Below are 22452 nucleotides of genomic sequence, written 5' to 3'. Positions count from 1 at the left end.
AAGTATTGCAAGGATTTCGAAGCCGGGACTTGTTCCGCCAAAGAAAGCGCTGCACTTTTTCCCATTCAAAACAATAAGAGTGCCGCTTCTTGTGTTATTCTGCAGTCTTTGGCTGTAGTCACCTAGTCGACTAAAGGGCAGTGTCAGCAAACAGATTTAAAAAGACATTTTCAGAGACAGGTATTTCAGAAACTCAACAGATATGAAACATTATCAGTAAGAGAAAAACGCTGTTAATAAAAAGACGAGCACTGGACTGTGAGGTTAGTGGGGAAATATATTGATTTATTATTTAGAGTTAGGGGTCGACCGATATGTGATTTTCAGGGCTGATGCCGATACCGATTATTACAGATCAAATAGACCGATAACTGATATTTTGAACCGATATATATTTATAATAGCCTATGTCTCGTGTAAAACTGTAAATGAATGTCAAAATTAAAATAACAAAGGGTTTTGACAAATACTTTCTTTTAAATAATTTTAAACATATTTTTGAATCTGAGTACTGTTATTAATAATAATAATAACTTTTATAATAACAATGCACCCAGAAGCATTGTGAAAACATTTTGTTAAAACTTAAAGACTCTATTTTAATGTTTAAATAAAATTTTTTAATCAAAAGGCATTTCTAATTAATTAAAATCATCAAACTTATGGGAGCAAATAAGAGACATAACTATTTGAAATTTAACAGCCACTGAATACTTAATTTTGAAATATTTTATTTTGAAAAACATTCATCTGAATTTATTTGCTCTGAAATTACCCCTTTGAAATAGTTTTGCATCTGAATTTATTTATTTCGAATTTACTTTAAATTAAATTAAATTTAAATTATTATTTTTTTTACATTTATTTATATGACAGGCCTATGAAAATTCTTAATTTCCATTTTAAAAACCTGAATTATATTCCGCTTTATACAGTAAATTCTGTTTTTATGACTGGATTCTGCGATTCCGTCAGTTTTCTGCATCGCGGAAATCACACAGCCTATTCACAATGCACAGAAAGAAAATATATGTATAGGAACATTTCAGCAGGTTCAAGATACTTCATGTAAACGCAGCAAACATAATTCATTGTTTTAATCAATAGACAACCATAGTAATAATCACATTCTCAGGTTTGTATGTGCACGGAAACTCCAGAGTTATAATAAGTATAATGTGGGAGCAGTTGTGCAAGTAGTTCATTTTCTTTCCTCTGTCCAGCAAGGGGCGCCGTGCGGTGGACAACTATGTCTCAGGCCTCCTCTGAAGGTCTCCATCTCAACGAGGAGGAGTTATTATGGCGTGTGAGCGGGGAACATGTCAGACAGGTGAGCTGTGTGATGGAATGTCCCAGCTGCCCAGCAGAGCGTCAAATGCATGGCATCGATCATACGCGCGTGTCTGTAACTGCATTAGTGCGTGACAGACAACCAGCGTCTGTGTAAGTGCTTGTGAGACAGAGACTCCTCTCTGCAGATACAACACTGGGCGTTTTAACCTCTTTCTACTAACCCTTACATCACCCCACTTATCCTCAGCTACCTGCCCGTGGGCTGTCTCCATGACAACCTCACAGCGGGCCACAGGAGTCGGTTCCCATGGGAACGCGATGTGCGAGTGACAGGGCGGCCTCTGCAGTGTCCCGAGCATCCTCGCGGCAACCCAACAATGAGCGATGGAGTGTGTCCGAGGAACCCCAAAGTGACGAGCGAAGGCCCGTCACCATGGAAACCTTAGTATAGGGGATGTAAAGGGGGGTTTCCATAGCAACCTCACCCCTGCATACAGAGTTAATAGTATGAGAGATCCCAGAGCTGTCTGGAGCTTCGTCTCCCTCCACTTCTTCCAATCCATTTCATCTTCTCTTGATGCCATACACACATTTTCCATCCTTATCTTTCCACCCGATCCTCCGCTTCTCTCTCTTCCTCTTTCATCACACGTATCTAAGACAACCCATAATGTGGGTAGCAGCTTTCTGCTGGTGTGTCCGTGGTAACTGTCAATAAAATACAACAGAGTACGGAGGAGTGAAGCGATGGGTGATTCACACTCTTTTATCTCTCCACTGAACACTAACTCATCATCACTCCTGCGTTCTCATCTCTCACTGGTCCCTACAGCAGATATTAGCCAACTGTCTTACTGCCATAAAGGCTGTTCACACTGACTCAAACAGCACCATTTTAAACATTGAAAAGTCGGCTTTCGCAGCCCAGCAATGATTATGTTCATCCTAAATATAAGCAAAGGTTACCATATTTTATTATGAACCATAATAGCATCATTAATTGTTGAAAGTGAGAAAAAAAATGCTTTTTATTTCATGTAGCTTGAGTAAAATGTAGAAACTGTGTCATAATGAAACACCCCCAAATGGTCTGAGTAGATTTTTTGTTGCACGTAACGCAACATCAAAACGCCGGTGCTTCGCGCCGGATCGCGGTCAGCAGCGCAAGTGACCTGAAAAAAAAAAAGCTAATGTTGGAGTAAATTATCTTGCTATGCCAGGGCCTGCTCATAAATCAGGGTGCCAGAAAAGAAAGGAGAAGAAAAAGAGGGAGCTGGCAAGGGCTTTAGACCCAAATATTAATGTATTGACCAACTTTTTTAAGTCAGCTCAGAAAGCTGCTCCCAGTCAGGCTAACGGTTTCCAGGAGCCTAATGTAACAGCTAATGACTTTAAAGACATTATAAAGGACTTTGCATCCAGAAATACAAGGAAGATGGATGGATGGATGTATAAGAGGCAAAGATACCATAAGGTTAGAAACTGCATTTCTGCATTTCCTTCTGAGAAATGTGTAACATTATGTGTAGGAGATTGTTTGTTAACCTTGGTGTGTGTGTGTATCTATGTGGCTCCCATCACTGAGTAAGTCTCTCTCAGTTAAATGTAATGTAGGAGAGAGGAAGAGAGAGAGAGAGAGAGAGAGAGAGAGAGAGAGAGAGAGAGAGAGAGAGAGCACACATGATATGAATAGCCTATAGCAGATTTGGGGAGGGCCCATTCACTGGACCTTTTCAGGGGCCCAGTCATTTATGTGGGCGGGCCCGTCTATACGTGCAAAATAATAAAATCAATAAAGGATGAAGATCCATCTCAATAAAGGATATATATATATATTGGATATACATTAAGGATATCCTTATACTGTATATACATATACACACACACACACATATATACATACACATATACATACACAGGTATGTATACATATATCAATATACTGTATATGATAAATACACACACACACACATGTATATATATATGTGCTATCAATTAATAAATTAAATCTGTAAAAAATATGTAATTAATCGCACCTAACTACAGTTTTTTTATTTTATTTTTTATAGTAATCTTTTCAAACAGTCATTTTGGAAAAATTTGGTGTTTTTGCGAGCTGACTGAAACGGTATTCTGTATGCATGAGTCACATGTGTCACACACACAGGAGATTCACAGAAGCACACCAGTAACGCACTAACACAGAGGAGTTATCTTTTGTGTGTTGTTTTAAAGGGATAGTTCACTTTGAAATTAATTTTTGTTTTGTTTTAGCTTACCTCAAGATCATCCAAGATGTAGGTGTCTTTGTTTCCGCAGTAGTTTCAATTTTTATATTTTTAGGTCAAACCGTTCTTGTCTGTCAGTCATATAATGGAGGTATATGGGGTCCACCTCAAAGAGCATGCTCAGAGAAGTCCAAATTAAACATGATTTAATGACTCGTGAATGTAAGTACACATTGATGGCCTAAGACACGAAACGAGCGGTTTGTGTGAGAAAACGAACAGTATTTATATTGTTTTTACCTCTTGTAAGCATAGCCACTTCCAAGTGATCTGAGGGCACGGGCGCTTTGTGGCTGTGGTAACAAGCGGTAAAAATTATGTAAATACTACCCAAATTTGTCAGTAATTAGTTAGTAAGAAAAATATTAGACTACCTTATTAGAAATATTGCTAAGTTAACAGACCTGTGTGTGTGCTAAATATAACTAATGCAGTGTCTGTTCTCGGAGCATATAAGCTCTGCTCGCGCGAGGCCCGCTGCTTCCCGCTAGCGTTTTTCTGTAATTTATAAAACGTTTATTAATTCTAAAAGTAACGCATCTCGCCTGTCTATCTATATTGCACCAAATTGCACCAAATAGAGATTCCGAAGCTTCGAATTTTCAATGTTCATTACTACCAAAGCTTCGAAGCTCAAAAAATGGTATTCAGACCAGCCCTAATTGTCATAACCATTACTATGCCAAACACTAGTTAAGAAACTACAAAAATTAGGCTACTGAAACTTAAATATATAAATGTAAATTAAAAGCTAAAAGGAAATATTTGAAAAAGTAATAAAAATGACAAAATGACAAAAACTACAATTAAAATGAAAACATGAAAATATGAAAATAAAATTATGAATAAATACAATGATAACAACAACATCGCACCAGACCCATATACAGACCCCAGTATAAGGGGTCTTTTTTACCATCAAAGCAAATAAAGCTCGAATTATCAACTTCATGTTTTTCTCCACAGGCAACGTGCCTCACAAACCACAGAGAACAGACTGCACATAATGAGACAGAACCCGGGGTGTTGAGAAGGAATGCAAGAACATGTTCTGTGTGAGGGGCTTTTTGTCTGCCGCAGACAGATATGGATTGCTGTGGACTGTACAGGCTTATGTTCAATTACATGGAAATAAAACAAACAATGCATTGACTTTTAAAAGCGTTGTTTGTGATGTCTAGTCAATGATTTTGCACAATCATTGAATAGATTTTGCAATCTGCCACACTAATGTCTTCAGATTATTTAAGAACATCTTCAATATCCATCAATATTATTGATTCAAGTGATTCATTCCTAATAATTTGAGTAAATAATCAGCATATTATGTAATTATTTGAATTATGTAACTATAAGTGAGATTAAGTCAAAGATTCCATGACCCAACAAACACAAAGTGAACATCGCTAAATCAAGCGTGAAACTAATGGTGACACCAGCACAGCAATAACTGCCAACAAACACCAAAAGTGTTAAAACGCTGATTCAACAGAACCCTGCAACTGTAGTATGAAACTATTACTCTCTGGCACCCTTCACTCTGTCTCTAGTATCTCTGAGCAGCTCCTCACCTGAAGCCTGGACCTCCATGATGTATTGGTGGAGATCCTGTCCCTGCTGTATGACCTCATAGGTCATGTTGTTCATGGCGAGCTTGCGCTCAGTGTGTCTGTGTAGTCTTTGTTCAGCCAGTGTGAGTTCCTCCGTGTTGAAATCAGAAGCCTGTCGCATCAAATCTTGTTTCCATGCATCCAGCTCACCCATCACCTATGAAACAGACGCCATTTATTACCAGTTTACACTCATATTCATGAAATAATAAACAAAATCTATTCAATATAATGAAAAAAGTATGTGAAAAGCACAATTAAACTATCATTAAAGTCCAATATGATTCATGTTGTGTGAGAAACAGATTAAAAACGAAAACTAAAAACCATATATATACAGTAGAGATGAAATAAAAACCCATTAAAATATGAATAAATACTGCAATACTATACTGTATATAATGCTAAAATAACATTGCACATAAGGCAAAGATTATCAGTAGATAAAAACATTTGTCACACAAAGCATGCATGGCTTCAGAAGACTAGGCAGTGTATTAGTCAGATGGATGGACCACTGCTGTGATGCTGTGTAATGGTGCATTTGTTTCTTTCTTTTTTATTTATTTTTTTTCTTTTTTTGAAGCTTGACAGCCCTAGTCTTTATTTGCTTAGGTGGATATTTCCACAAAAAAAAAAAAAAAATCGCCTTTGGTGTTCCACAGAAGAAAGTAAGCCAATCAAGTATGGAAAAACATGCGGGTGACTAAATGATGGCAGAATTTTGGGGTGAACTAGTTTATACAGTAAGAAAAAGTGCAAACAACACTCCTAAATGCAAACACTGAATTACAGATTGAAACAAAATTTTCTTAATACACAAACATATAAGGAATGGTCAACAAACACACATGCACATTAACACACCTCCAGGGCGTACTGTTCAAAGATACGGAGCTGCAGGAAGATGTCCAGTTTGATCCTGCGTTCATGAAAAAGCTCCTCCATATGAGCCTGAGCCTCATCCAACTGCTGTAGAACACCCTCGATATGAGCCACGGAGCTGGCATGAGGCAGCTTATTACAGGCCAACGCTGAGTCTCTGTTTGAGCACACACAAACCCACGCCAAAACATCCAAGAGCAAATCAATATCAGTAGAGGGCATGTTAATCCAGAAACAGTATATATACCGGCATGCCATCCCATGTAAAGACATGTTCAGAAGTAATCTAAAAAGAATATTAGTTTACACTTTATTTCAATGGTTCACTTTACTTTGCAACTACAGGTCAACTAACTCTCATTAGAGTATTGGTCGACTGTAGTAGACTGTTAGGTTAGGGTTAGATGTTAGTAGAATAAGTTGACATGTAGTTGCAAAGTTACTTATAGTCAGTAGAATGTATGTTTGGGAGCATCAAAATAAAGAGTTAGCATATATAAAGCAGACAGTCCACTATCTAAGAGGTCATCATAATATAAGAATATCCCGTAAGTTTCAGAACTGAAAACGCCCTTGTTAGTCCAATAAAAGCTTTTAGTGACACCAGGCTCAGCAAACGACTCGTTTTTCAAAGCGGTGAACTATGACGTCAAAGATCGAATATCAACGCCTACTTCAAAACGGCCGGTTTAGCCCCTCCCACCGATTCGCGCATTACACGCATAGCTAAATAACATAGATGCCTACCTCGTGATGACAAACCGGATCGAGCTACCGAGCACTACAAAATATTGTGCAGTGCCTGGTTGTGGAAGAAGACAGTGGCTGCATAAGCTTTCAACAGGACTGCATGGATAAACGTTATTTTTAATGACGTTCCAGCTGATGAGGTAAAACATTGTCCGTCTGTTCGTTTCATTTCACTGAGGATTGTTTTGTAAACAAGAGCGGTGCTGTGCCGTCTATATTGGATCTGACAGGAATCTGAGAATCATTCCGGTTGCCATTTTACAACATTGGACGCTTTCAATACAATTTCCCCCACGTGCATCGACGGGTGAGTTGAAACTCATTATAATATGCAAAACTGTTATCCATTCACAGAAGTGGGCGTTTACTTCCAAGTCTTCAGTGCGAGACACCCATAAAAACCAAGTGTTTTTCATTTAGGCTCAAAACTAGGGTACAAAATAGCCTATTGCTTATTCATTTTGATGTTTTTGAATTCAAAAACCAAGCGAACGTCATAAGTTGACCTCGGACAACAATGTAATAAAATTTAATAAGCCAGTTCATGACCCCTTTAATGAGAGTTAGTTGACATGTAGTTATTATAAGTTACTTATAGTTAGTAGAATCTCTAAAGTGGACCATCAAAATAAAGTGTTTCTGAATATTTTTAAAATTGATCTGCAAACCAAAAAAATTGTTGGGGCTGTAGCCTAGTGGTTACCAGATTTGGTCTTGAGACTTAGGAGACCTACGTTATTTTGTGCTAAACCACAACTTCACAACTTTGTATGTTTTCAAGGCTGTTGCAAGTATCATGTTAGGAATGATTTTGATAACTTGTGAAAAGACAAGAGCTGGCTTATGATGAAATGCTGTACAATAGGAGCGTGTTGTTAAACTCACCGCAGATGCTGAATAAGCTCCTCCCCCTCTTTGATGACATTGATTGTGGCATCCAGAGTGCTGCTCTGCTGCTGCTGAAACAGTCTGATTAGCTCCTGAACAGCATCCACAGACTCAGAGTTCAGCACCGGCTCTACAAGAGTCTTCTGAAAGTCTTCCATCCATGACCACAGCTAGAAGACAGATAGATAGACAGACAGACAGACAGACACATAAGTCAGACAGATAGTTGTTTGTGTAACTGTATGTTCTGGGAGTCTTTCTATATTGATAGCTAATTGCCAGGGTGGCTAGGCAGTTTTTTGGTTACTAGGTTGCATTCAGGGTAGTTGCTATATGGCGTTGTTGCAAGGGTGTTGCTAGGCAGTTGCTAAGGTGTTCTGGATATTTTGTCTAGCAACTACCCACAATATCATAACAACTGCCTAGAAACACCCTTGCAACCACCAAGAACACCCTAGAAACAGAGTAACTAGGGTGTTCCCAGAGGGTTCTAGGTGGATGCAGTGGTGTTGCTAGGTATTTGTCAGAGTGTTGTGTGGGTTGTTGCTAGGAAGTTGCTACAGTGTTCTGGATATTTAGTTTAGCAACTGCCCACAACACCATAGCAACTGCCTAGTAACATCCTTGCAACCACCTAGAACACTCTAGAAACAGAGTGACTAGGGTGTTGCTAGAGTGTTTTAGGTGGATGCAGGGGTGTTGCTAGGCATTTTTAGAGTGTTGTGTGGGTTGTTGCTAGGCAGTTGCTACAGTGTTCTGGATATTTAGTTTAGCAACCGCCCGCAACACCATAGCAACTCCCTAGTAACACCCTTGCAACCACCTAGAACACTCAAGAAACAGAGTGACTAGGGTGTTGCTAGAGTGTTTTAGGTGGATGCAGGGGTGTTGCTAGGCATTTTTAGAGTGTTGTATGGGTTGTTGCTAGGCAGTTGCTACAGTTTTCTGGATATTTAGTCTAGCAACCACCCACAACACCATAGCAACTGCCTAGTAACATTCTTGCAACCACCTACTGTAGAACACTCTTGCAACAGAGTGACTAGGGTGTTGCCAGAGTGTTCTAGGTGGATGCAGGGGTGTTGCTAGGCAGTTGCTATGGTATTGTGGGTGGTTGCAAGAATGTTGCCCAGCAACAACCCACACAACACTCTAACAAATGCCTAGCAACACCCCTGCATCCACCTAGAACACTCTGGCAACACCCTAGTCACTCTGTAGCAAGAGTGTTCTAGGTGGTTGCAAGAATGTTACTAGGCAGTTGCTATAGTGTTGTGGGTGGTTGCTGGGCAGTTGCTACAGTGTTCTGGATATTTAGTCTAGCAACCACCCACAACACCATAGCAACTGCCTAGTAACACCCTTGCAATCACGTCGAACACTCTAGCAACAGAGTGACTAGGTTGTTGCCAGAGTGTTCTAGGTGGATGAAGGGGTGTTGCTAGGCAGTTGTTACAGTGTTGTGGGTTGTTGCTAGACACTTACTAAGGTGTTCTAGATATTTTGTCTAGCAACCACCCACAATACCACAACTAAACTAAATATCACTCTCATTAGGTATATCATTATGTTCAGTTTGTCTGTTTAGTTTAGTATTTAATTAGTGCAGTCAGTCAGTAAGTGGACCTGAGAGCTACTAACAAAATCTCTCACGCATGAACAGAGATCACTTAACTAGCTTTTTGGAAGGCACTGTTTAGTGTGTGTGGATGCACTACCTCTTTAGTGTGGGTGTGAAAAGACACTGAGATATCCAGCAGCAGTTTCCTCTGCTCCACCCTCCGCACAAACTCCTGAACTCTGACCTCCAGGTGATGGGCGGCAGCGTAAATCTCTTCTGGATCACACTCTCCCGTCTGAGCCAGCTGCTCAGCTGCTTCCAAGAGCTTATCCGCATTAGTATAAGTGTTCTGGAGCGAGCGAGTGTGAGAGAGAGAGAGAGAGAGAGAGAGAGAGAAAGAGAGAGAGAAGTACATTAAAAACATCTTCCATGATTATTAACAGGAATCAATAGCATGAAGAAACGATATCACCGCTAATGCTCATTTGCTCCTCTCTCATCAGGAAAAAAATATACACAACATAAACAGAGTGGATTCTAACCTGTGCCACCTCCTGAAAGTCATCGTGTCGTTTTTGTAGTGCTCGTGCTCTGTGTACAGACTTCCCAACTCCTGTATGTTTACTGAGGAATGCCTCTCCATGGTTTTCAATCCAGTCCAAGACCTAAGCACACACACAAACAAACACACCAACATTGGATTGTCTATTCCAAATTTAAAGGAACGTTCAGGATTAAGACATCTCCAGTTTCTACTTTGTGAAAAAAGAAGTATGCTTATTTGCATTTAATGTGCACTTAGCGTACTTCAAATCATCTTGACATAAAAAATTAATAAAAAAAAAATAATAATAAACTGGACATCCAGATAATTAAATAATGAAAAATATGCCATTTAAGTGTACTTAAAAAGAATACACTTTAATAACTGTTTCTTGACACACTTTTTAAAAAAAGTGCACTTTGTAATCATGTTAAATTAAAAAAGTACATTGAATAACCGTTTGTATAATTTTTAATAATAATAATCGTTTGTTGTGCTAAAAAGAAATACACTTTTGATGTGTTGACTCTCATACTAAAGCATACTGTATGTAGAACTTGATTACAATTTTAACTGTGGAGTGTTATTTGATTTTATATTTAAATGTAATATTTTAAATGTATTAAATTGCATCATCATCATTATAAATGTGTAATTACAAATATATTTAAATAAAAGTTTCAATAAAAATGACATTCGGCAGTACACTTTTAGAAGTAATTATGAAGTTACATAAAAAGAAAGCAGTCTTAAGTTTAACTAATTGCATTTGATTTAAACTTAATAAAATTTAACATAAACTTTCATTTCATTTTCAAATAATATGCAAATAAGTTGTCAGAAAACATTACATTCAGTTAGCACTTAAATATTTTCACTTAAGTATATTATTTCTGTAATAAGTATGCAAAAGTTTACTTCTTTTTCACATGAGTTGCCTAATTTGTAATGTTTCTTTCTAATTTGTTTCTTTCTAATTTGCCTAATTTGTAATGTTTCTTTTTTTCTTTCCTATAGAAACATTTTACACATCCTAAAAGCAAGTCAGAGCTTAAATAATTTGTTGCAAAGAGGCTCAGTTGATCCTGAAAAGGTTCAACAAACTTCATCAGCAAGAAGTCAAAGTTCTTTAGTTCACTGCACAAGCCAAATGCTCGAGTAGGCCTCATTTCTGTCTAAAGAGTCCCTGGAAAGGATCCAGTCACATCAAAGAAACAACACAGTCCTGACAGAGAACCGGTGAAGGTTCAACAAAAAGCCCCTGAAGCCAGGCGACGGCCACAGGAAGTGGAGTGTATTGTCGGAGGAACTGACTATAGGCCAAGCACAATACTGCCGTCCCTCGAGGATGCTGAGGCAATCTCAGTCAACTCTATGAGTCAGAGTCCGTGTCACTTCCTCTAATACTCTGTGCAGTTGATATTTGTTCTGCCGTAGGAGAAACATCGTTACATGCAATGAACTAAAAACAGCAACTGAAAGGTTGAGAGTTTAGGTCAAATTTGTTGAATTATGTGGGTATAGTGTATGTGTGTGTTGTATCCACTATCCATGCATGTGCACATGAGTGAGTGCATGCATATCTGAGTGATTTCCACAGTGCATGTGTGCATTTGTGTGTGTGTGGACATGCACATGTGTGATATACCTGCTGCACGTCTTGTTGAAACACACACAGCTGAAGTCTCTGGTGCAGCCGAAGCTTGCGGTGTTGCAGGAGACCCTCCAGTCTGCGATACTGAATAACTACCTCATGGACCATCTCCAGAACCACCCTCACCGCCTGACTATAATCGGCCCCTGCCGTCAGAGACCCTGAGTCAGCCGGGGGCTGAGGCCTCTGCAACACATCCAGTAAGGTCTTTCCTGTCTGACTGACCTGCAATCCAAAATATAAAATTCATTCCTTTGTTAATTTTTGCGATTAAAAAAAAAAAAGTTTATTCCTCTTCATAAAATAACACTCTCTTATTATTTCAAACCTGATGTAGTCATGTCTCCTCGTGTCATGAACGAATCATTCTTTTGATTCTTTTCAATGAATCTGTAAAATCGCTTCACAAATTGCTCTGGACAATTCATTTTCAAATGAATGATCAAGTTGCAGCTGTTCTCAAATCAAATCACTGATTCAATGATTCGTTCGGAGCAAGTTTGTGTTTAACAACCAGGGCTTGACATTTACACCCACCAACCTGGTTACTAGGGTGCATTCAGGGTAGTTGCTATGGCATTGTTGCAAGGGTTTTGCAAGGCAGTTGCTAAGGTGTTCTAGATATTTTGTCTAGCAACTACCCACAATACCATAACAACTGCCCAGAAACACCCTTGCAACCACCTAGAACACTCTAGATTCAGAGTGACTAGGGTGTTGCTAGAGTGTTTTAGGTGGATGCAGGGGTGTTGCTAGACATTTGTTAGAGTGTTGTGTGAGTTGTTGCTAGGCAGTTAATACAGTGTTCTAGATATTTAGTCAAGAAACCGCCCACAACACCATAGCAACTGCATAGCAACACCCTTGCAACCAACTAGAACTCTAGAAACAGAGTGACTAGGGTGTTGCTAGAGTGTTTTAGGTGGATGCAGGAGTGTTGCTAGGCATTTGTTAGAGTGTTGTGTGGGTTGTTGCTAGGCAGTTAATACAGTGTTCTAGATATTTAGTCAAGAAACCGCCCACAACACCATAGCAACTGCATAGCAACACCCTTGCAACCACCTAGAACTCTAGAAACAGAGTGACTAGGGAGTTGCTAGAGTGTTTTAGGTGGATGCAGGGGTGTTGCTAGGCATTTGTTAGAGTGTTGTGTGAGTTATTGCTAGGCAGTTAATACAGTGTTCTAGATATTTAGTCAAGAAACCGCCCACAACACCATAGCAACTGCATAGCAACACCCTTGCAACCACCTAGAACTCTAGAAACAGAGTGACTAGGGAGTTGCTAGAGTGTTTTAGGTGGATGCAGGGGTGTTGCTAGGCATTTGTTAGAGTGTTGTGTGAGTTATTGCTAGGCAGTTAATACAGTGTTCTAGATATTTAGTCAAGAAACCACCCACAACACCATAGCAACTGCATAGCAACACCCTTGCAACCACCAAGAACACTCTAGAAACAGAGTGACTAGGGTGTTGCTAGAGTGTTTTAGGTGGATGCAGGGGTGTTGCTAGGCATTTGTTAAAGTGTTGTGTGTATTAACTGCCTAGCAACAACTCAGTGTTCTAGACATTTAGTCAAGAAACCGCCCACAACACCATAGCAACTGCATAGCAACACCCTTGCAACCATACACACTCTAGAAACAGAGTGACCAGGGTGTTGCTAGAGTGTTCTAGGTGGATGCAGGGGTGTTGCTAGGCAGTTGTTACAGTGTTGTAAGCTGGTTTTTCTACTTCTTTACAGAAATACTGCTCTCATAAGAAGTTGTTAAATAGCAACTTATTATGTTCACTTTGTCTATTTAGTTTAGTATTTAATTAGTGCAGTCAGTTAGTAAGTAGAGTTGAGAGCTACTAACAAAATCTCTCAGGTATGAACATAGCTTTTTGGAAAGCTATTTCAAACCTGATGTAGTCGTGTCTCCTCGTGTCATGAACGAATCCTTCTTTTGATTCTTTTCAATGAATCTGTAAAATTGCTTCACAAATTACTCTGGACAATTCATTTTCAAATGACTGATCATGTTGCAGCTGTTCTCAAATCAAATCACTGAATGATTCGTTCGGAGCAAGTTTGTGTTTAACAACCAGGGCTTGACATTTACACCCACCAACCTCCCAAATGCGGGTGGATTTCAGCAGTGGCGTGTAACGCAATCACTTTACTACCCACTTTGGAGGGTTGAATTATATATATATATATATATATATATATATATATATATATATATATGCATTTTTAATTGTAGTCTTGTAAAAGGCATCTAAAATAATAAACTAAGATGCATATTGATACTGAAATATCTGAAATGCTTCCGACACTCATTTTCTCCATAATAGATACACAATACAAGCTGTGATCTCTCCGACAGCGAGTTGACACACAACCCCGCCTCCCCTCACTCACTCGTTTCATTTGCTCCGGATGAATATTGTTGGTGTTATCAATGTTAAAATTGTGGCCAGTGAAAATGCTGAGTGGCTAGCAACTTTAGAAAACCACTCGCCACAGTTAATGTAAAAAAAAAAAAACGTTAATGTCAAGCCCGGTTAACAAATCACTGAATTGGTCTTGAAAGAGTTAGTTGCTAATGCCAAATTGTAGTATTGTTTATCGTGAATAAAAATCATATTTAGGCTATACAGTACACTACTAAAAGTTGTTTGTGAACTAAATCTGCTCTACAAGGCCAAGTGTTTTCAGCTTATTGTACAGTATGAAATGCATCAATGCATGAATTTATTTTCACTCAGATATTGCTGGTAAATTTTACAAATAATTAAAGAAACTGCAAGTAACATTGAATTAAATGTGAAATTTTAAATTAGAAAGACTGAAAAACATACTCAATATGAATCATTTACAACTTTTTTTTACAGTGTATGTCCACTTATGTATCACTGTCTATATGGGTGGCTACTTTATGTAACACATCTAAATAATGTAAAAATAGAGCAAATAATTGCTTAATGCATATTCTCCACTGTCTTAGCCATTTCAAAAGATCCAAAACTACTACAGCCCAGATCCACAACATTGCACTAACCAACTCTGAAATGCATATTTGCATTAATCTCATATTTAAAAAGTGTATATTTAATGAGACAATGGTCACCTCTGTATATGCTGTGGTGACCTGCTCGTACAGGTTCTGATGGTTGTGAATGGCCATCTCAAGTTCTTGTGTTGCTGTTGGCAATCCGCCCTCACCGCATGACTTCACCCATCCCTCCATGCTGGACAGAAACTAAGAACAGCACAGAGAGAGAACACACTCTCAAACTTTACAGTGTAAAAGGTCCATGTAATAAAAGCAGAGAGGACAGAGGTGCACAGTCGCACAAACTCATTAAAAACAAGCTCACACATAATTAAACAGAGTTGCTGAAGATCATACAAATTGGGGTCATAAATCAAAAAGGCATGAAGAAGCAATGCCTGCACATTTAGACAAATGAGTTATTAATGAAGAATCAGACTGAAGCTAAAAGAGGAGCCTTAGCTGCGCATAGAGAAAATCAGGAAATACTTAAAAAAAGGATCAAATAAATCAAGGAACCGAATTAGTGACTGATCACAGAGAAACTACGTAGGAAATATAACATCAACTAAATAAGCATTAGTTGGATTTTAAAAAGTAGTTACAGAGGTGGTTACTTTTCTTAGTGTAGCCTAATGCAGTAACAGTTAGAATCAGAGATATTAAATAATATTTTTGACTAAAATATATCAAGTTCATTTAATCTTACTGTACCACATTTTGGGTTTTCTTTCAAAACAGTTTTACAGTTTAGAAACACATCATTACACTAATGGTGTAACAATCCCAATGCATCCATCTGGAAATAAAAATTGAATGCATTCATAACAATCGTACACATTAAAATATCTCTCAGAATACAATACTTGATTTTAGTTGAAAAATTGTTATGAAACAACGAAATAACTAAATTGACCTGAATCAAATTACATTGAGGCCATATTTCAGATTTCACAATGCATGACATTGTTTGATAATAATACTAATACTAATATTGTTGTCAGAGCTAATTTTTACTAATACTGTAATATAATATAATAATTAATAATAATTAATTAATTGTTTTAAATTAATAACATTAAAAAAGTCAAAGTTAAAATAACCACCTGTTACAAAAAAAATAATAAATGATACGTATAAACTGAAATCACATGTGCAAAAGATTTTAGAATATTTTTAAATTTACACATTTTGATTGCTCTTTAAAAATAATAGAATTTGACAATGCTTACATTTTCAAATACTCATTTCAAAAGCAAAGAGCAAAACTTATCATTTACATAAAGTGTAAAATGTCACTTATGATACAGACAGGAGATGCAACAGATTTTAAACTGAACCTCAATATTTTTAATCATAATGAAAAAAAGGAAATTTAAAACAAAATGTTTACAATTTTGTTCTAAGAAACAATACAATTTTATAATAATAATAATAATAATAATTTTTCTGGGGAAAAAAATCCCAGAATCACCACCTGACATTTCATTTTTTTATTAAAGTGCCCCTATTGTGCTTTTTCAAATATTACCTTTCATGCTGTATATAAATATATATTATTGCAATATATATATATATATATATATATATATATATACATATTCACTGCTTGTGAATGTAAATGGTATGCAAATTTTTAAAGATCAAAGTGCACAACAAATTAAGTTATTGTCTCCGAAGACAGAATCGATTCTGAACTACTGAAAGGACTCAATTCCAATCTCACTTCTTGTTACATGCCTATGTAGCTAAATTTACATAGGCATGAACATAGGCAAAAACTAAATCACTAAAATTCAAAACATTTGCATAATGTCATCCTATGGTCTTCATTGGCTGCCCACGAATGTTTACTGATGTTTACTTTGACCCGCTCTCAAACACTGTAAGGCCTTTTTGAAAACATTTGTAAGCAAAAACACTTTGCATACACTACTAAAGGACGAGGAATCGCGCTGGAATTGATATGGAGAAACCAATGCCATTGTTCGCATCACTGTATACAAGTGCTGAGGAAGCCTTTGGAGCTGAAATTCAAATATAGTAATCGGCATTGAGTTTCTGACACGTGCTGTAAGTGGTAGACCAATCACAACTGACTGGACCGTCTGACCAATCAGAGCAGAGTAGGCACGCGGTGGATTTAGAAAGTCTAAATCTTTAAACTCGCCTTTTTCAGATTCTTTGACAAATGATGTGATGTGCAATGTATACAATTTGTAATATTAGAAAATTAAAGTATTTTTGAATGCATGTAAACCTGGCAGCAAAACAAAATTAAAAAAGCATAATAGGGGAAAATTGGATAAGCTTCATGGGCATCAAAAAATCATTTTTTAAAATCAAAAATCTGATTTTGATGAAGTGTTCTTAAAAACAATAAGCTACCAAACAGCCCAGTTTTACCTGTTCGGTTTTTTGGTGGAACACCGAGGACATGGCCAAGATGGCACTGCGCTCCTCCAGCGCCGAGGCAAAGCTCTTCCACTCCTGATCCAACTGACCAGAGATCTGCTGTATCTGAGCGGCGGCGTAATGACCCGCCTCACAGAGCCGCGTCGCCACCGAGACGATTCGCGAGATATTCACATATGCATTCTGAAGAGAGAGACCATTAAATGTGTAACAAGAAGGCACAAAGGCTAACTCATTTTGTCTAGTGAGAGTGTATCAAGGCAGTTTTCTTGTACAATTTCCCCATCGTACCATTGAGTTCATGGCAAAGTGGTCATGCTGGGTCTGTAGATCTGCTGCATGCTGGTAGCTCACTCCAATGTCAGTGTGTGTCTGCAGGAACAGCTCTTTATTGTGTCCGATCCATTCAAACATCTACGAAGAGTGAAAAAGAGAGAGAGGCTGCATTCACACACACAAAAAACTCTTAGACTCATTAAGTAGCAAAATATGACCACAGGCTGAAGATTACCATACTGGACCAATCAAGATGGATATTTCTGCATAAATATTGACAAAGGCCCAGGCAAATTTGCTTAACAGCCATTCTAGGGCTTTGGGTGATTCGAATCCCTGCTAGTGTTCTTGTGATCTACACGTGAACCTTAATATACACAGATTTTCTCTTTGGCTGCTGTACAAGCAATAGCCCTTAGTGTTCTGGCTCTTGTGGAGCACAGATGGGCTCAGTCAGCAGGACCAGGGAGTGTGAGACTGTCTCTCCGTTTGGGCTTAAACGGAACACGAGGCCTCCCGCAGACATCAGGGAGTACAGCGAACGTTCCATTATCATTACGATCATTTATTATTTACACTTTCATATAACCTTCAACTATATTACTTTACTACCGTTAGCTAATTGTTTGCTGAAACATGCTATTAAAAATGTGAGTGGTGTTTACCTGTGCAATATATGAGAGTATGTACTTCTTGCTAACGTAAAAGGGAACAAATTAATGCAACATGGCTATAATGTTGTGGAAATTAATTCTATTTTTTCCCACAATATACTTTTTTTTCTTCCACATGTTATGAGGGGGGTCTGTATTTATAAATGTGTTGTCAACAAAAGCTTTTTTATGCCCTGCATTTTTCCAACTATGGTTTAAATATCCTGTTCTACGTGATCCCATCTTTCAAACTTTAGTTAGTGTGTAATGTTGTTGTTAGAGTATAGCGCGTTCTTCAACGCGTTTTTTCTGTGCCCCAAAAAATGACAATTTAAACATGCTGTAAAAAAAGGTCTGTTGGGTATTTTGAGCTGAAACTTCACATACACATTCTGGGGACATCAGAGACTTATTTTACTTATTTTATCTTGTGAAAAGGGGCATAATTCGGGACCTTTAATGTCTGGAAGCAAAGAAATCCAGACATAAATATTAGCATTGTAATTTTATTACTCCTAATAATAATAAAAATAATATTTTTTTTCAATGTAGAGTTCAATAGTTTTATTACTATAGTCAATTATTCTTCATTAATTTAAATGTTTAATTTAGTAAAATTAAAATAAAATGTAAATAATAATTAAATGATTAAGTACATATTACTTTATTGGTTTTTAAATATTAAATTAAATATTATAATGTTTTAAATCATTTTTTTAAAACAAACTAGTGATACTAAATGGTTATAAATAATAATAATCACATCATGGTTACATGTTTACAATTTTGTCATTGTACTGTATATCATTATTTCTCCTTTTTTGTTCATCCCTGACAGTTCTTCCCAGTTTTCCTTAGCATTATTTTCCCTTCTACATATGCCACACTGATGCTATCCTCTAACCTTTTCTGCATCCTGCTCGTACAGCCGTAACTGAAAGCACTGGTCCAGCTGTTGTTTGCGGTTGAGCCAGGCCTGCTGAAGGTGCTGCCGTGTCACTTGAAGTTTGTCCAGCAGGGCGGAAATCTTAGGCACCAAACTCTGGAAGTCGGCCCCACCAGACAGCCTTCCGTCTCCTCCGTCCCTGATCTTCTGAAGGAGTCGCTGTCCTTCATGGTCTAACTCATCCACCGGTGCTTTCGTCATAGTCTTCCTCAGTCGAGCGTGCTCCTCCAAGAGGTTCCGCGCTTCCTCTGCGTTAGTGGCCAGCTCTTGGCAGGAAAGCACCTCCTGAAGCTCCTCCAGCCGGGAAAGGAGGTGAAGAGCGCCTCCGGTGAACTCCTCAAGAGAAACGCGGAGCTCAGTCCATTCCACGTGGTCGTACTCCAGGGTCCCCTCTAGATCTGCCGTCAGCTGAGATGGGTCCACCAACTTAGTCAGACCTTCCACTGAAACCATACTGGTCTGAGAGAAGAAAAGAGCCTAAGTGAGTGATCGACTGCACAGTGTAAAACTAATTTAGAAATAAATACACAACATTGTTACAGTACATGGGGTTATTATAGTTATAACTATAGTTATATAGTGTAACTACATGCAACTTACCCTAAACCAAACCAAAACCTAATCTTAACCCTATAGTAAGTCCATGTAGTTAATTAATATTAATATAAATGCTGTTGTTTTCATGCTTTGTTCTTTCTATTCATCAAAGACAAAATTATGATTATTTAGACAAAAAATAGCAAAGCAACGTAACCATTTTCAACTTTGATTTTAACATGTTTCTTGAGCAGCAAATCAGCATATTAGAATGATTTCTGAAGGATCATGTGACACTGGACTAGTGTAATGATGCTGACAATTCAGCTTTGCATTAGGAATAAACTACATTTTTAAACCAATTAAAATAGGACAATAGTGCAATAAAAATCAATAAGTCAGAAAAGTCAAAAACAGACACAATGGAGGCTCTGTACTGGCAAATCAAAACATTTTGTTAATCATAACTTTTGGAAATCTATATGAAAGTAAATCAAATGGCAGATGTATTTTTCTGTGAGTTTCTTGTTTGACAAAATTCCGTCGTTTACCTTGTTTGACAAAATTCCATCGTTTACCTCGAAGGTGAATTTGGCACTGCCAAAGTTGGTCTTCTGCTTCTGCCAGAAGTTGTCTGGTTTGATAATGAGAGCGACACAGATCTCAGCTGGAAATGACTCCTGTAGCGTCTTCAGCAACGGCTTGATTAGATCCCATTTCGACCCACGCATGTCTACGATCACTGTAAATCCTCGCTTGCTTACATCCTCACTGTACAGGAAACAGGGATTGACAATGTTAGAGGAAAGCCAACAACTTACGGCCATCCAGGAAAATTTGGGATAAAAATCTGTGCATATCTTTTGCGCAACAGCTTAAAGGGTAATTCCACTGGTGGAGACATGAATATGTATTGAAAGTGGGTCATATATGTAGTGGAATAGCATCATAAATTTCTAATTTGGGTCCTTCTTGGCCGATAAAAGGACTTTTTAGTGACAACAATCCCCATAGTGCATTGCAGTGCTCAGCTCCGCAGGCCACTCCCACTACTCCGCCCATCAACGTAGGCTAGAGTTGAGCTCCACTCTACGCTACCGCCTGGAAATCATTTCGCACAATGAAATCAGATAATGCACGCTAATATAATATGACAACGTAAGAGCATCAACGCGGCGTCTGTGTCATCAGTCAATGGATTGGAGAGCGAGAGACTTTGCGTGTGTGTGCGCCTCATGACACAGAGACTTTTTCGGTCTGGTTATAACCGTTTACGTCGAAACCGGTTACCTATTACCGTGTTTCGGTACCCAACCCTATCCATAATGCACCCGTCTGCGTATTCAGTACCTTCGTCCATATTTTCAAAAAATTTCTGCCGGTGAAATTAAACGCACTGATCTGTGATAGGTCTGTTAGCGCATTAGGTCCAACTCCCTATGGGCGGGTTTGAATGGGTGGGATCTAGTGCTTGTATTCTTTACAGAAATCCCCCTCTCTTACACTTCCTCCTACAATGATGTAAAATGACGATTTTTGCATCATTGTAATAAGAATTGAATGAGGTAAATAGCGTATTTCTCTCGTCTCAGGGGAAAATGAGAGAGTGTAGCACGACCTTTCAAAAGTATGACTGGATTTCTAACAATGGAAATCTTAATACAAATGGGTGGAGTGTCCCTTTAAGTTTGCAGAGTTATACATCAATGAACCTAGCTAACACAAATATGTCCTAAGAACGTTATTTTGCTAACGTTGTGTGAACCTTCCATTTCATTATTCTTCAAACATTATGGTAATGTTACTTTTGAACATTCTCTGGCTATTCTGAATCATGTACTGTAAACTAATGCCCAACTAAAAAATAAATAATTTTTAAATAACATTTTTGTGAATATTTTGAGAACATTAGAAGACCAGATAACTTAGAACGAACATTGTATTAACAATAATGGGTTCATAACTTTGTGAGAACCTTGCCAGAACGTTAGCTAAAGTTACCAAAGTTAGCCTGTTAGCCTGAAAGCTAAATGATTTTAGACTTGCTTCACATTGCATCAGAATGCCCTTAAGATCAAATACAAGCTCTAATCAAACGCTTTAAACGCACCCATGTCATCCTTTATGTCACAAACTTTAGCAATTATATTATGATAAAGTGTTAGGTGCTGAAAACAATTTGAGCTGTTTTGATAAGGTTTTTGAAGCCAAAACAAGCACAAGCATGCCTTTTTTTGCTGTTTAGGGCTATCACAGAGACACTTTATCAGGACACTTTTCTTCAGGGATATTTTTCAGGGACATTTTAATAAATAAACGTTGGAATTGTATAACCTGGGCACAGTGGAGAGGTAGGTCACCAGTTTGCGCAAGTCTTCTTGCTTTATTCTGTCGTGATTGCTTCGTGCAGGGAAGGTAAGGATGGGTCCCCCTCTCTTGTCTCTTCCTCCTGAAAAGAAGAGGATCATTTTATTACTCATTTTACTACTCAAAGCACTTCAATGGCCCTAATTATGGTAATACCCATGAGTCGGTGTGTGTGCATGCTTAAGAGGGTGGTGAGACAAAGCTGTTCCACAGTGAATTGATGTGTGTGTGTGTGTGTTTACAAAGCAATTATACATTTCCCACCTGAGACAAAGGCAACCTTCTCTCTTAAAACTGTTAGAACGTCAGCCGCCTTTATTCCATCATTCCTAAGAGATCCTGACGAGAAAGACGGAACTGAGAGAAAGAAAAAGGAAGAGAGAAAGAAAGGGATATACAAGTTATGTAGACTCAGGACTGTAACCGGTCCTAGACAAAGAAGGAAACACACCTGTTCCAATTAAAAGAAGAGTAATTGACTGATTCTCATCATTTACTCAACCATATTTCCTTCCATCTAAAACCCATAAGATTTAATTTCTTCTGTTTACAGAGATTTTAGATATCATGTTCATGCTGCTCTTTTCCATCGATCAGGGTCCTGTCAAAACTCCAAAACTAAGAAAATAAATGATCCATTGATGAATCATAAAAGTAGTATCATAATATGGATGTCACGATGGCTGTAATGAAGAATAAAATAATTTTAAAAAGCCAAAGGATAAAACATACAAAAGGTAATTTCA

The 22452-nt window shown here is 38.0% G+C and overlaps 1 protein-coding gene across 1 annotated transcript in view; it reads right to left on the bottom strand.

The window, feature by feature from the left end:
• Nucleotides 1–22452, bottom strand: part of kalrnb (kalirin RhoGEF kinase b) — a 123669-nt gene that overhangs the window by 77221 nt on the left and 23996 nt on the right. The window contains exons 2-14 of the mRNA XM_039689247.2: nucleotides 21971–22063; nucleotides 21674–21788; nucleotides 19918–20110; nucleotides 18761–19261; nucleotides 17219–17341; nucleotides 16919–17110; nucleotides 14588–14719; nucleotides 11468–11698; nucleotides 9818–9940; nucleotides 9433–9624; nucleotides 7712–7884; nucleotides 6059–6233; nucleotides 5153–5348 (exon numbers count right to left, since the gene is read on the bottom strand). Coding sequence (XP_039545181.2) covers nucleotides 5153–5348; nucleotides 6059–6233; nucleotides 7712–7884; nucleotides 9433–9624; nucleotides 9818–9940; nucleotides 11468–11698; nucleotides 14588–14719; nucleotides 16919–17110; nucleotides 17219–17341; nucleotides 18761–19261; nucleotides 19918–20110; nucleotides 21674–21788; nucleotides 21971–22063 — 2439 coding nt within the window. The remainder of the gene's footprint in view (nucleotides 1–5152; nucleotides 5349–6058; nucleotides 6234–7711; nucleotides 7885–9432; nucleotides 9625–9817; nucleotides 9941–11467; nucleotides 11699–14587; nucleotides 14720–16918; nucleotides 17111–17218; nucleotides 17342–18760; nucleotides 19262–19917; nucleotides 20111–21673; nucleotides 21789–21970; nucleotides 22064–22452) is intronic.

Source organism: Pimephales promelas, chromosome 8 (genome assembly GCF_988280905.1).
Source record: "Pimephales promelas chromosome 8, fPimPro1.hap1.1, whole genome shotgun sequence".
Lineage (NCBI taxonomy): Eukaryota > Metazoa > Chordata > Actinopteri > Cypriniformes > Leuciscidae > Pimephales > Pimephales promelas.
Note: the sequence above shows the minus strand (reverse complement) of the source record. Positions and strands in the feature narration are given on the sequence as shown.